Here is a 16,255-nt window from a genome sequence, read left to right as displayed (position 1 = left end):
AGATCGTGACCTGGCTGAAGTCGGACGCTTAACCGACTGCGCCACCCAGGCGCCCCCCACTCCTAATGTTAATGGACTAAATGCTCCAATTAAAAGACATATGGTATCAGAATGGATTAAAAAAAAAATCTATATGCTGCCTACAAGAGACTCATTTTAGACCCAAAGACACATGCAGATTCAAAGTGAAGGGATGGAGAACCATGTATCATAGTAATGGAGGTCAAAAGAAAGCCAGAGTAGTCATACTTATATCAAACTAAAATTTAAACCAAAGACTGTAACAAGAGATGAGGAAAGGCATTACATCATAATTAGGGGGTCTATCCATCAAGAAGACCTAACGATTGTAAATATTTATGCCCCCACTTGGAAGCACCTAAATATATAAATCAATTAATAACAAAGAAATTCTTTGGAAATAATACAATAATAGTATGGGACTTTAAAACCCCAGTTACAACAATGGACAGAACATCTAAGCAGAAAATCAACAAGGAAACACTGGCTTGGAATGACACACTGGACAAAATGGACTTAACAGATACATTGAGGCTAGTTCATCCTAAAGCAATGGAATACATATTCTTTTTGAGTACACATGGGACATTCTCTAGAATAGATCACATACAGGGTCACAAATCAGCCCTCAACAAGTACAAAAAGACTGAGATCATACTATGCATATTTTCAGATCACAGTGCTATGAAACTTGAAGTCAACCACAAGAAAAATTTGGAAAGCCCTCAATTACAGGGGTTAAAGCACATCCTACTAAAGAATGAATGGGTTAACCAGGAAATTAAAGAAGAAATAAAAAAGTACATGGAAGCAAATAAAAATGAAAACACGACAGTCCAAAACCTTTGGGATGCAGCAAAGGCAGTCCTATGAGGGAAGTATATACAATACAGGCCTACCTCAAGAAACAAGAAAAGTCTCAAATACACAACCTAACCTTACACCTAACGGAGCTAGAAAAGCAACAGCAAAGAAGGCCTAAAGCCAACAGAGAAAGGAAATAATAAAGATTAGAGCAGAAATAAATGATATAGAAACAACCTAGTAGAGATCAATGAAACTAAGGGCTGATTCTTTGAAAGAATTAATAAAACTGATAAACTCCTAGCCAGACTTAACAAAAAGAAAAGAGAAAGGACCAAACTAAATAAAATCATGAATGAAAGAGGAGTGATCACAACTAACACCACAGGAATACAATTATAAGAGAATACTGTGGAAAATTATATGCCAACAAACTGGGCAATCTGGAAGAAATGGACAAATTCCTAGAAACCCACAAAACTACTAAAACTGAAAGAGGAAGAGATAGAAAATTTGAACAGACCCATAACCATCAAAGAAATTGAGTCAGTAATCAAAAATCTCCCAACAAACCAAAGTCCAGGGCCAGATGGCTTCCCAGGGGAATTCTACCCAGACATTTAAAGAAGAGTTAATACCTAGGCTTCTCAAACTATTCCAAAAAATAGAAATGGAAGGAAAACTTCCGAACTCTTTATACAAGGCCAGCATTACCTTGATTCCAAAACCAAAAAGGAGAATTACAGGCCAATATCCCTGTGAACATGGATACAAAAATTCTCAACAAGATACTAGCAAATCAAATTCAACAGTATGTTAAAAGGGTTATTCACCACAATTAAGTGGAATTTATTCTTGAGCTTCAGGACTGGTTCAGTATTCTCAAATCAATCAACGTGATATACCACATCAATAAAAGAAAGGATAAGAACCATATTATCCTTTCAATAGATGCAGAAAAAGCATTTGACAAAATACAGCATCCATTCTTGATAAAAACCCTTAACAAAGCAGGGATAGATGCAACATACCTCCATATTATAAAGGCCATATATGAAAGACCCACAACTAATACCATCCTCAACAGAGAAAATTGGAGAGCTTTTCCTCTATGTTCAGGAACAAGACAGGTATGCCCACTCTCACCATTACTGTTTAATCAGGACATTGCTAAACGTTTGCTGCCATCTTGTGGCTAGCTTATATGAAATTTTTTTCATTAGCTGTTTTATACATCAGTTCTAGAATTATTAGCCATCTTGTGGCTAGTAATTCAATAGATTGTATTTTAAGGAAATTTTTCCGTTAACTATTTACATTTAAGTATTATGGTTATACATTTGGAAAGGACTTCATAAGCAATCTAGTCTGACATTGTGATAAATGTAGGATTAATTTCTACAATAAGCAGTCACTATACTGCAAGGATCCATTTTTTTATATGGATACCTAGAACTATGAAAAAAAAAATCCCTCTTAACAATGAGCACTTTTGTAAGCTTTATAACAAAAGCCGTCTCCATTATTTTTCTAGTCAGCATTGTTGTAGGCACTAGCTGTATTTCCTTCCGTGAAACTTTTTGTGGAACAATCCTTTATAACAACATATTGTTAGCACATAGAAATTAAAAAAAAAAAAAATCATGCTGGATTGAAGCATTCTATAATAATTAGGATAAATTTGTCAATTTCAGGGTTTTATTCCTTGGTTTTCCCTGTCATGTCACTTGTTGAAAAAGAGAAACTGAAATCTTCTGCTTAAAAAAATAATAATTCAAAATGTCTGTTAATTGTTCAACACCTAGGCAAGAGGTTTTAATCAAACACTACCTATTCTATAAATCACTATAATTATACCTCAACAGCCTTCAATGTCAGACTTAGCTATGATAAAATAAACATTTATTTCCAACAGGAAATGTCCAAGGCAATCTGTTATAGTACTAGTAAAGGATTGGTTATCATTACATTCTTCTCTATCTATGTCATTTGTCCAAAGATGAAAAGGTCTATACCTATCACATGTCTCTCCCATATATAATGAAGAAATCAAGTTATTTGTAAAGGGACCTAGATTTCATCCAAGATATACTATAGACTACCTGATTTCTGTGAGTCATTTAACTTCAATAATTTGATTTTCTCATGTAGCTGCATTTAATCTGTATAAGATAATTATATATTCATAAGAGTATTTGATTTTCAGAGGATGGACTGAGAAAACTGGATTGGCAACTTGCCTAACAGAAAAACAACTTGTTACAACTTACCTACTGCTTTCAACAAAGGTAAAAGAACAATGGAACAAAATACCCTCTATTTTACAAATAGCCAGGTCAAAGAACACTAATGAAAATCACAGGGTACATCAGAACAAGTCCCCAAAGCCCCACTAAATCAGAGGCACAGGAGCTATTAGCCTTTCAGTAAACTAGGCATTCAAAATGGTCTCATGTGTCTATACTTAAAAAAATTTTTTTTAATATTTATTTATTTTTGAGAGAGATAGGGAGAGAGGGAGAGAGGGAGAGAGAGAGAGAGAGAGCACGAGTGGGGGGGGGGGTGGGCAGAGACAGAGGGGGACACAGAATCTGAAGCAGGCTCCAGGCTCTGAGCTGTCAGCACAGAGCCTAATGCAGGGCTCGAGCTCACGAACCACAAGATCGTGACCTGAGCCAAAATCAAATGCTTAACCAAATGAGTCACCCAGGTGCCCCTCATGTGCCTATACTTTTAAAAATCTTTCCAAGGGGCGCCTGGGTGGCGCAGTCGGTTAAGCGTCCGACTTCAGCCAGGTCACGATCTCGCGGTTCGTGAGTTCGAGCCCCGCATCAGGCTCTGGGCTGATGGCTCAGAGCCTGGAGCCTGTTTCTGATTCTATGTCTCCCTCTCTCTGCCCCTCCCCTGTTCATGCTCTGTCTCTCTCTGTCCCAAAAATAAATAAACGTTGAAAAAAAATAAATAAATAAAAAAATAAAAATCTTTCCAAAACAACATATTAAGCCGGTTTTCCTCAACACACATAAAGTTAGAACTTTCCTACATTCATAATTTCATAATTACCAAGTCATTAGAAATGTAGGGTTAGTCTGAATGCATTGTAATGAAGTTAAAACTTTCATTATAATAGTGGTTTTAAGAACTTACAGCATCTGCTTTACAAATGGTATTGGCTACATGTCGACATAGCATCTTTAGCCAGTTCTCTTTTGGAAGTTCCTCTGATGTCATCTGGAAACTGAGCAGCACATTTGCCCGCTCTGTTGGTGGCCTCACAAGCAAGGCAAAAGCATTATGGCAATCTAGGGTTCCAGAATAATCATAGACATTAAGTGTTACTCCTTGCAAAATGAAAGATTTATGCAAGTTTAGTTCCCTCAGAGCAACAAAACTCCAATGAAATGATCTCTTCCCCACCCTTTCCATCCTCTATATTTTTAAGTACACAAGGAACATGATATTACACTGAAACACTGGCAAGAATTATAACAGTAAGTACCATGTGAGAGACCAACAATGATGATTTATTGACATTAAGCAGTATTTTCTATGAAATTTAATATTTTCTGAGAAAGTTTTTTTGAATTAGATCATTTCTTAGAATTCCAGAATTTAAGTTTTAAATTAAAATGGCATTATAAGACTAATTTGATAACTTAAATCAAGTTCAAAGAAATCAAATGTCCAAATATTAAAACTTTTACAAAATGGTTTTGGACCAAAATACTAAAACAGAACCTATTTTAAATAATAATCCATAATTCAAATCCAAAAACATGGAGAGGATTTAAATAAATGCACTATTGTAACACTTAATACATCCAGAATCTGACAACCAAATAAAGACACAAAATAAGTTGTTATTCATGTTTTCTGTGATTGTTTCTCATAAACTCAAATCCTTCCATCATTAGAGGATGAGATCAGTAATGGAAACAGCTTACTTGTAAAAAAAAAAATAGGTCCTAACATCTAAAATATGGCCATGCACACACATTACTAAATGCCAATTAAACAAACAGATGATACTGTTTTTGATAATTTCAGGCCTTCAGAGAACCCTCCCTAACACTACCACAGTTGAGTAAAAGCTCTCCTTAACACACATTTGACCCATGTTGAGTCTACCATAGTTACTTTGGGTACATTTATTCACGCACATCTCTCCTGGTCATATTCTAAACATATTTCTAGCAATGCAGCCATTGCCAACAAGAAAGCAATAGGATGCAGAGCACAGGTAATAGACTGTGATTTCTTTTGGATTCTAAAGGAACGAAATAAGTTTTGATGTGGGAAAAAGCTAGGTTAGGACACTATCTTGACATGAAACCATTTAAAAGCTCTTTGTCCCTTAAGGGATGAAGACACCCCACAGGATGAGAAAGCATTTTCATTTGAGAAAAATAAAACATCAAGTAGGTTCTAGAGAAGACTTTGGATAGAAGTATAAGAAAAATTACTTTACCAATACTAACCAACTGTATTTAAAGATAATTTACCAGTTTTAAGAAAGAAAGAAAAAAAAAAAAACCTAAGGGAGTGAATCAAACCTACAATGATTATGAACTATTTTCAGTTAACCAACATTTATCCAATGAGCATACCTTCTGTTTCTCTTATGTCCAGCACTTTCTTAATTTGAGAAAGAGGCATGAGATGAATATGCTTAAGAGAAGCTGGGGGTCGGGTATGGCCATGAGGACTCCTAAAAGTGCCAATAACCTTATGCCGTTTTCTTGCTATCTGATTACAGAAAAAATAATAATAATAATATGAGTGAAAACTATTAAAGACTAAATACTTAAAAATGACACTAATGACATAAATCTACATGCAATTCACTTGACTATTAATCATCCCAGAATTACTATGCAATAAGAAGCAGAGTTACCATGTATCAAATTCATACATGTAATTGTATAGCAGAAATGTTCATGCATATATAAGAAGAGCTTAAAAAGTCAGGAAAACAGACCAAGGGACAGGATCTAAGCAAAAGGTCCGCGAGGTGTGAAAGAACTTAGAAGCATTTTGAGAAGGAATAACATTATAGGATACAGGAATCTTCAATAGAAGGCCCTGAGTTCAGGAAAGGCAATAGCTGCTCTGGGATCTCAGTCGTGGGTTCAAAAGGTAATTGATTTTAGTTGAAGAGGAGAATTCACAATTATCTCAAATCCTGTACAAGGCACTGAGGACAAAAGAGTAAATAATATAGAGATGGCTCTGGCGCTCATGATAGGTATCATTGAGAAAGAGGCAGGGTAAAGAAGTAACTAACTAAATAATACACTAAACAAATGATACAAAGTATAAACTCAAGGTACAGTGTTAAGATATAACTTTACCTAAGCTGGGAACTCCTACACAAGGAGGAGATAGGTAAAGTAACTAGAGAAGACAGGAGCAAAATCAGAAAGGGCCTTGTAATTCATGATGTACTGAATTCTGTGAATTTTATAAGGTCTTTAAATTTATTATTTTCATTTCCATGAAAGCCTAATGTATTATTTTGCCTTTTTAAAAGAAAGTCTCTTTTGAGGTTATAATCATCAACTGAAAGACATTAACACAAAATGATTTAGGTTAAGTTACTTGATGAATTGAGATTGGTCACCACCATGAATTCAATATGGCTAAAAATGCACTACCCTGGATTGGCTATTGGAAAAGATCAAAAGGCAGTCAATATCATATTCACATTGAAGCAGAAATGCAACTCAAATATATGTTACATATCAAATACTAAATTGTAATTTACATTAATATAGTAAAAATAGGCAATAAAGATGAAATAATTTCTACTATAAATTTGAATATAGTTTTAAATCAATTTGGCTAAGCTAAGCAAATAATTTTTAATTTTTTTTTTTTTAATTTACAACTAAATTAGTTAGCATATAATGAAACAATGATTTCAGGAGTAGATTCCTTAATAATGCCCCTTACCCATTTAGCCCATCGCCCCTCCCACAACTCCTCCAGTAACCCTCAGTTTGTTCTCCATATTTATGAGTCTCTTCTGTTTTGTCCCCCTCCCTGTTTTTATATTATTTTTGTTTCCCTTCCCTTATGTTCATCTGTTTTGTCTCTTAAAGTCCTCATGAGTGAAGTCATACGATTTTTGTCTTTCTCTAACTTCATTTAGCATAATACCCTCCAGTTCCATCCACGTAGTTGCAAATGGCAAGATTTCATTCTTTTGGATTGCCAAGTAATACTCTATTGTATATATATACCACATCTTCTTTATCCATTCATCCATCGATGGACATTTGGGCTCTTTCCATACTTTGGCTATTGTTGATAGTGCTGCTATAAACATAGGGGTGCATGTGTCCCTTCGAAACAGCACACCTGTATCCCGTGGATAAATGCCTAGTAGTACAATTGCTGGGTCGTAGGATAGTTCTATTTTTACTTTTTTGAGGAACCTCCATACTGTTTTCCAGTGTGGCTGCACCAGTTTGCATTCCCAACTAAGCAAATAATTTTAAAGTTCATTTTTAAAAAGGAAAAACAATGACAAGTGCCAATATCGATGACACAAATGTTAGCACATCAAGGTAAAAACTCAAACAGAGATAAAATATAAAAAGGAAAATATATAAATCCTCAATTTAGATTCAGTAAAATATCCTCTGTCCTATTTAAGAGAAATAAGTATAGATTTTATCCATTTTAAATGTTTCTAAGTTTTATCATTTTCTTCACTCCAGATTTGCTAAGATTTTTTTTTTTTAATAAGCTAAAGAATAAAAGTTTAGGATTATAAGTCTTGAAGTCCAAATTTAATAATAGACATAAAGCTGTTTCAGTTAATGTGATTCTGAGTTAGGGAGGCTTAAGAGAAACTAGAACAAAAGTCAGTGGATTTAAGAAGGTAAAGGAAATGAGGAACCAGGGTATCACATAATGTACTCAAAAGCTATGGGGAGTAAGCAATGACAGGAATTAAAGTGGCACGTAAGTCAATGAGCCAGTTATAAAAACTTCATGGAATCTGAAGAAGATGTACGATCAAAAATTTAAAGCCACAACTCTCTCAGGATTCAGGGGATAAAACCCAGAATGGATTAGCAACCTAACCTATTTGATGAAAGGTGCCAGCTGACCTGGGCACTTTAATAGGAAGAGAAGCAAAAGCAAACAAATAGAAGTACTGAGCAACTATGTAAAGTAAAACCCCATTGGAAATTGACTTCCCCTACCCCTGTTCTCCAAAACAAAGCAGGCTGAAGTTCTCCTTATGGAGGAAACAAGTAGTTCAGAATTATCTGCCTCATGACTTTTTCAGTTAGAGTATGGTCAATTATGTATAGTATTTTCACTGTCTTTTGTATTTTGTGACATTACTGATCAAATAAAAATAGTTTTTCATTAACCTCACTACAACAAAACACTGCATTTCACACAAGTCAATTTTTGATGAGATTTTATTAGGCCTATAACTGTACATGGTTGGCTCTCTAAGATTCCCTGTATTTTATACTAAATAATAATGTATATAAGAGGGCAGCACTTCAAGAGAAGTATAGTAGAAAAGGATAAAAGGAAGAGGTACAGACTTTAAATAAAAGCTTTAACAGATGAGAATTTTAGAATTATAATCAGTGTAGCCCATCTGATATGCTAACCACTCATTTACCCTAAAATCTGTTGTCTTAAGGGATCATCAGGGGATCATGATTCTTAATATTCAATAATCAAGTTATTCTACTCTTCAACAAAATATTGGCTCCTTCTTTGATTGAAAAATCTACTTCAATTTCAAATTATTTTGTAGATCTTGAATAAACATACTTAATAGAGCCAGTAAGTTCCTAAATTCTTGATCTAAACATTCATTAGCATGGAAATAAATTAAATTTTCATTTTGACTTGGATTTTTAAGTCATGAAAATTCATCATACTTCTTAGTATTAGGCCTTCTCCTAAAAGTATTCTATTAATACTACTGAACCAACAATTGGGCTCAATTTAAAAAAAAAAAAATGTGTTTCATTAACTTTAACTTCTACATTATACTTCAATCAAAGCTTGGCTTTAAACATTCAGGCAAGTCACACAGATCAGCAGTGTTATACTATATTAAGTACAAATTTACCTCCAGGCAGTCATTGAAGAGAAAGAGAGTTACTTGCTCTCCTCTGTCACAGGGGTGTTCACCTAGAGAAATTGTTTCAACTCGTTGGACTAAGCTTCGGTGAGAAGACAAAAGATTCGCCTGTATAGATTGAAAATATTACTAAAAGACATCACTTGGTAGTAATCTTTTTAAAGTTATAATTTAAAAGAAAATGGTACCGATATTCTGTTTATATGAAAACTATAAACTCTCAGTAACAAAAAAGAAAATAAACTAACAATCATCAAAAATGAATACTTACTGGGCATCCATCTACTTCATAAACAACATCAAATATTTGCTTTTGAGCTTCTGTTTTTCTCTTATCCTCATTAATATGGCTGAAAAATTAATAAATTTAGTTTAGAACTTCAACTTTTAAAAAAATTAAAATATGAAAACTGCATTCAAAGATATCTGTCACAAAAAAAGATCTTCCATGCAAGTCTATCTTAATTTTGACAACTGAATCGGTTAAAACACCTCCTAAAAGTATCCCACCATATTAAAAAAATTCTAAAGAATCCTTCAGAAAATTATGTTTTACTAACTTCTTTCTATATTCCTTTTTTACTATACTATGTATTTCCTAAAATACATTAAACCTGTACAACTTCAAGTTAACAGAAGTTCTATTAGTTAAGGTTTTATGTAGCTCATTCCCAAGTCATATGTTAATCATTTCAGTAAAACAAAAACTAAGACTACTACTTCCACATAAGATGAAATCAAGAAGGAAAGGATACACCTTCTTCCTGAAACAACTAAAAACCATCAAAATATAAAGAATCAAGTGTTGTTAAGATACTAGGAAGTCAATTCCTATGAGACAAGAGACAAATAGGGCAAGCCCAACTAACTATATGCTGTCTATAAGAGACATTCTTTAGATTCAAAGACATAAATAGGCCGAAAGTAAAATGGCAGAAATAAATACTCTACCCAACAACAGCAAAATACACATTCTTCTCAAGTGTGTATGAACCATTTTCCAGGGTAGGCCATAAAATAGGCCTCAAAAATTCTGAGAGGATTGAAACAATACAAAGAATCTTCTCCCACAACAAGGAGTAAAACTAGAAATAACAAAAGAAAACTTTGGAAATTCACAAATATGTGGGAATTAATAAACAGCATACCCCTAAATAACCAATGGGTCAAGAAGAAATCATAGGGAAATTATAAATTCTTTGGGGAAAAAAAAAAAAAAAAAAAAACTGATGAGATACAACTAATGCAGTACCTGCAAATTTATAGCTATAAGTGCATGTAATAAAAAAAGATCTCAAATCAATAACATGTTTAGGTTACTGATTTAAGACTCTAGGGAAAATAAGTAAATCTAAAAAAGAGAAAGAAAGAAATCATACAGTAGAAATTACTGAAATAGAGAATTAAAAAAATAACAAAAATCAACAGAATGAGCTGGTTCTTTGAAAAGACTGACAATATTGATAATCCTTTAGCTAGGCTGGCCAAGAAAACAAAGAAGACTCAAATTACTAAAATTACGACTATAAGATGGAACATCATTACAAACCTTATAGAAATAAAAAGGATTATGAGAATACAATGTACAATTGCATGTCAACAAAGTAGATAGCTTAGATGTAATGGACAAATTCCTACAAAGAAACAAACTATAGAAACTGACTCAAGAAGAAATAAAAAGTCTGATTAGGTCTATAACAATAAATTCAAGTAGTGATTCTAAAGCCCAAGTAACTTCATTGATGAATTCTACCAAACACCTAAAGACTTAATACAAGTTCTTCCCAAGTTCTTCCAAAAAAACAGAAGAATACATTTTCCAATGTATTTGTTAAAACCAATATTAGCCTGATACCAAAGCAGGAGACATCACTAGAAAATTGTAGACCAATATCCCTTACGAATACAGACACCAAAATCCTTAACAAAATACTAACAAACCAACTCCAGCAACATTTAAAAAAGATTATGCACCATAATAAAGTAAGATTTTTATCCCAGGAATACAAGTTTAAGTGCAAATTCAAGGGACCCAGAATGGTCAAAACAATCTTGAAAAGGAAGAATAAAGTTGACAGACTCACATTTCCCCATTTTAAAACTTAATACACAAAGCACAGTAATCAGGACTGTGTAGTACTAGAATAATCATAGTCATTTAGGATCAATGAAATAGAATTAAGAGTAGGACAGAAATAAGCCCTCACATTTATGGTCAGCTGATTTTCAGTAAAGATGCAAAAGAAATTCAGTGGAGAAAGGATGGTCTTTTCAACAAATAGTACTAGAAGAGAGTTCCATATACAGAAATAAACATTGATCCATACCTTGCCCCTTATACAAAAATTAACCCAAAATGGATCATAGACCTAGATAATTTTTACCTAATAACCAAAAAAAAAAATTTCTTGAGGAAAACAGAAAAAAATCTTTGTGACCTTGGGTTAGATCAAATTTTTTTAGATAAAAGTACCAAAAAATAATTGATAAGTTGGACTTCATAAAAATCTAGAACTCCTGTTTTTTGAAAGAAATTGTTGAGAAAAAACAAGCCACAGACTCCAAGAAAATATTTGCATATCACATATCTGACAAAAAACTTTTAACCAGAACAAAGAACTCTCACAGCTCAATAAGACAACAATCCAAATTAAAAAAAAACAAAAACAAAAACAAAAAAAAACAGACAAAGGATTTGGACATGCATATCATCAAAGAAGATGATATGGATGGCAAATAAGCACATAAGAAAATGCTCATCATTTATCATTAGGGAAAACACAAGTCAAAACTACAATTAGATTTCACTACACAACTATTAAAGTTTCACAAATTAAAATAACTAATCATCCAAGAGTTGGTAAGGACATGGAAACACTGAAACTCACCATTTACTGTTGGTAGGAATGTGAAACATTACAACTACTTTGGAAACAGTTTGACAATTTTTTTAAAAGTTACACATATTACCTACTATACAACCTAGCCATTCCTACTACTAGGTATTTATCCAAGAGAACGGAAAACATATATCCATACAAAGACTATTTCACAAATGTTCATAGCAGCTTTAATGGTAAGAGCCAGAGCTGGGAAAACAATCAAAATGTCCGACACATGAATGGATCAATCAGTTGTGGTACAACCATACAATAGCAAACAAGAATAGGGGATGCACTACTGATAAAAGCAACAGTAAAGATGAATCTCAAAATAATCAGCTGAGTGAAAAAAGACTCACAAAACACAACATACTGTCTGATTCTATTTAGATAAAATCCTAGGAAATGAAAATTATACAAATAAAAAGAATAGTTGTTGCCCTGGGATAGGAAGTACTGGGAGAGGCAGGAAAAGGGATTATTACCAAAAGGCATAAGTACACTTTTGGAGGTGACAGAAATGTTCCTTATCCTGATGGTAGTGATGGTTCTGTGGGAGTGTATATATACCAAAATTAATCAAACTACATTTGAAACATACATAGTTTCTAAAAACAAAACATACACATACCGAAGCTACTAGAGCATATGTCTATAACAAATTAATCTATATAAGCTAAGTATATGTAACTAATATTGTAAGAATCTAATTTTAGGGTTTTTTGGTTTGCCTAAATGGCAAAGGCTAGTTAAATGGCACTATCTCTTTATTTCCTTTACCTGAAAAATTATGGTTGTTTCAGTCAACCACAATACGCATTTAATCCCTAGGCTAAATATTCAAAAATCTCAAGAAATGAGATGGAGATGTGGTCAAACTCTATTAGGTTTGTAAGTCAGCATCACAATTCATCCTTAAAATAACAGCTCCTATAATTCAACATTTATTGAAAACCTATTAAGAGCATGGCATTTAGGATAAGGATATATTAGGGGCGCCTGGGTGGCTCAGTCGGTTGAGTGTCCGACTTCAGCTCAGGTCATCTCACAGCTGGTGAGTTGGAGCCCCAGGCTCTGTGCTGACAGCTCAGAGCCTGGAGCCTGCTTCGGATTCTGTGTCTCCCTCTCTCTCTGCTCCTAACCCACTCGCTTTCTGTCTCTGTCTCTCTCAAAAATAAACAAACATTAAAAAAAAAATTAGGATAAGGATATATTAGACATGATTCTTAAAGTTTCAGAAACTTGAGTAATATTGAAAAAGAAGTAAATCTTTAATCACCTGTCTTATCAGTATGCTCATTATCCCTATAGAAGCCAACTGAAACTCTTCTAAGGGACACAACAGGTCAAAAGACTATTCCCTATTTAGGTTACTTTACAATCTTTGTTTACAAAACATATTATACATAAATAACAAATACTATAAGATACCAACCCCTTCAGCTTTCTCTTTTGTGAAAATAGGTGTTGACTGCCTACTTCATAAAATTTGTTGAAAGGATCAAGGTAAATTATGTGCAGAGTATGTTAAACCATGAAGTGTGGGGGAAAAACTATTATCCTGACATCAAAATAACAAAAGCATGAAGCATGAAGACTGGCTGATCAACATGTAAAATATAAACATAATTTTAAAAATTGCACAACCCTTTTGGCAGCAACAGACCTAGTATTCGCCAATTTGAGCATTATTCTACTGCTGGGCCCTCTCTCTAGAACTAGCAAAGTCTGTAACAGCTCCTTAGCAAGTATTTTTAAGAGACTCTGTTACATATAGAAGCACCTCAGGGACTCTCAGAAGTCATTTAACTAAATCTATTAAACATGTTGATAACGTAAAGTCCAAAGAGTTGAAGTGCCCTTGCCCTCCATGACATAGAACAATTAATAGCAACAGTATTCATTTCTGATTATAATAATCAAGAAAGATCATTTCTGATTAGAGCTAGGTCTCCAAGTTAGACCTAGAGTAATTACCCTAAGTTTAACAATCAAGTACCCAAGTCAATTAATTCCATGGAGTTTTACACTTTTAATACATCTCCAAGAAACACCATCAATTTATATTCTATTAAATTCAAAATAAGAAATAAAAAGTCAAAAGTAAAAGTGAAAGAAGTATTTTAAATGTTTACTTTTTATTTCACCATAGTCATCTTCCTGAGTTACATTTGGATAGTTTAAATGAAGACAAGAACAAGCTATGACTGGAGGTATATGAAGAAAATGTCTAGAAGTGCATTTATAACATTACCAAATTTCTAAATCATTGTTACTTTCTAAAACATTGTTAAATGTTTTTGATTAATGACTGTATTCTTAAAATACTTCTCTCTCATCGTTTTAATGTGTAACTACACTATTAGAAAAATAATTTAGATATCACTACATAAAAATTTGCTTTGATATTCTTCTCTCCATTTATGACTCTAATTGCTCTATAATTCCATTTTAATCTAGGCAACAATAAGAAATTGAAATAATGCACTTACGTCATTACTTCCTTTAGTGATCCGATAGCTTTTTCTAGAGTGCTTTTGTCAGGATTTTCTTCGGCTGTATGCTTCTTAAGATCTGTTACGATAAAATGGTTTTTTTTCTGTGATTAGAAAAATACAGTGGTTTTTTATCAAAGACTTTAGAATGCTGTCCATTTTGATATAGGCAGGTTCATTTTTAAAGCTAATATCTAACCTTTACTTTTAAAAAAGTCTTACACAATGTTCCCTTAAGAGCTCTCTTATACGTTTGTTAAGGTTTCCACTAACTAAATGTTTAGAATTGTATTGTATTGACTAAATGTTTAGAATATTACAGATTTTCTTACACTGCTCACACCTAGGTTCCTCAAGCTCTCTCCATAGTGCTTGAATGAAAACGCATGATCCTCAATTAGCTGAGAAGTTATCATATATGGTATATTTCATGTTGGAGCCCATAGCTCTATCACAGAGAATATTCAGTAACCTTGAGAGCACAGGTTTTATCTTAGAGGTTCATGAGATGCTTATACTTGGACTCTTCTTACCCAGGTTAAGGTCCCTATGCCATATTCCATCTGATGGTTCCATAATACCATACCCACCCGATCTTTTTTTTTTTTTCCTATCCAATCTTTGAAGTTGGAATGATACAAGTAAGGCTTAGAAACTATTTGATGGATTTCTACAAGTACCTAATGAAAAAATAATGAAGGTAAGTAAATAATCCAAAAAAAAAAAAAAAAAAATCACACTACTTTGTAAAGTTAAGTCACACTATTTGTTCATGTATTCTCCTTATAATTTAAAAAACAGGATTGCTTTTAAAGACTAGGGAAATCATCTTATAAACTAACAATTCTAAACTACATTAGATAGCCTTAGGAAAAAAACAAAAATGATTTACTTTTTAAATTACAACTATAATTCATATAGTTCCCAAAATATTTTAAAGAGAAAACTAGATTAAACAGTCACAAAATTAGCCTCCTTATCTGTTACCTGTACTACTATACTTAAGATTTAGGGCTCAAAATACTTTATTACAGACTTACTCCTGTTCGTAATTTAGTTTTCATACGTAATTTAAAAAATATTTCCTAAAAATATTCACTACCTTAACTAAATGTAAAGTAATATACATATGCTTTTCTTTTGCTACAGGCAAAATTTATTCATGAAAATTAACTCTTGTAAAACTCCCTTCCATTGATATGTATAGTTTAAGCTCTAGAATAAATGGATGCATGCTTCAAGAGTGTTCTGCACAATCTAAGAAAAAAAGTAAGCATTAGAGCAAGTATACAGAACTTTATGAAGATTCAGAAAAGGATTATGTAACTGGAGACATGAATCATCTCTCGTTTTGTGATTCTATGGCTGAATTTTGTTCAACTGGATGTAAATTAACTGAATTAGTGACACACCGTGAAATGTAATACTTTCAGTAGAGAAACAAAAAACAAAATAATAGTCAATTAATACTGTAACAAATAAAGCATTTTAGGAGACTGAATTATTGTAGCACCAGTGATTATTAAGACCATCCATAAAGGTATTTTCTATATAAGATATAAACTTTAGTGCTGAAATCTAAGAAAACTATGAAAATGAGAAGACTTTCAAAATTTTTAGAATAAAACAATTCCATAAAAAACATCCAAAATAGTCTGAAAATAGATCAGATGAGTACCATTTAAAAGTAACGCAACACTGGGTAACCTCTGTACTGGTCGAATGAGAAGTTCAACAAGGCTTTGCCGTCCACATTCTGGTTTAGCTTGGTTTATCTGAAAGGAATCAATTAAACAATTTTTAAAAAAAAAGATTTTTTGCAAAGATTAAATGCCCTACATTTACTAGATTACACCTTATCACTAATGCCCTGAAAAGAATTAATAGAAGAGATGGGATGGCAGCTATTAAAGATTACTATGACTGAATAA

General features: G+C 33.0%; 1 protein-coding gene across 6 annotated transcripts in view; it reads right to left on the bottom strand.

Annotated features, from left to right (window-relative positions):
- ECT2 (epithelial cell transforming 2) overlaps positions 1-16,255 on the bottom strand; it is a 114,734-nt gene that overhangs the window by 15,198 nt on the left and 83,281 nt on the right. For all 6 annotated transcript variants that reach the window (XR_015240127.1, XM_086674727.1, XM_086674726.1 and 3 more), the window contains 6 exons: positions 16,003-16,099; positions 14,322-14,403; positions 9,219-9,297; positions 8,936-9,055; positions 5,433-5,571; positions 3,975-4,127 (listed from right to left, as the gene is read on the bottom strand). Coding sequence is in view for 5 of the 6 variants with exons in the window: in XM_086674727.1 (XP_086530853.1) it covers positions 3,975-4,127; positions 5,433-5,571; positions 8,936-9,055; positions 9,219-9,297; positions 14,322-14,403; positions 16,003-16,099 (670 nt within the window). In the remaining variant the exon portion in view is untranslated. The remainder of the gene's footprint in view (positions 1-3,974; positions 4,128-5,432; positions 5,572-8,935; positions 9,056-9,218; positions 9,298-14,321; positions 14,404-16,002; positions 16,100-16,255) is intronic.

This window comes from Puma concolor, chromosome C2, assembly GCF_028749965.1.
Source record: "Puma concolor isolate L17-30 chromosome C2, mPumCon1.1.hap2, whole genome shotgun sequence".
In the NCBI taxonomy this organism is placed as follows: domain Eukaryota; kingdom Metazoa; phylum Chordata; class Mammalia; order Carnivora; family Felidae; genus Puma; species Puma concolor.
The sequence above is the reverse complement of the archived record's forward strand: the minus strand, read 5'-3'. Positions and strand labels throughout refer to the sequence as shown.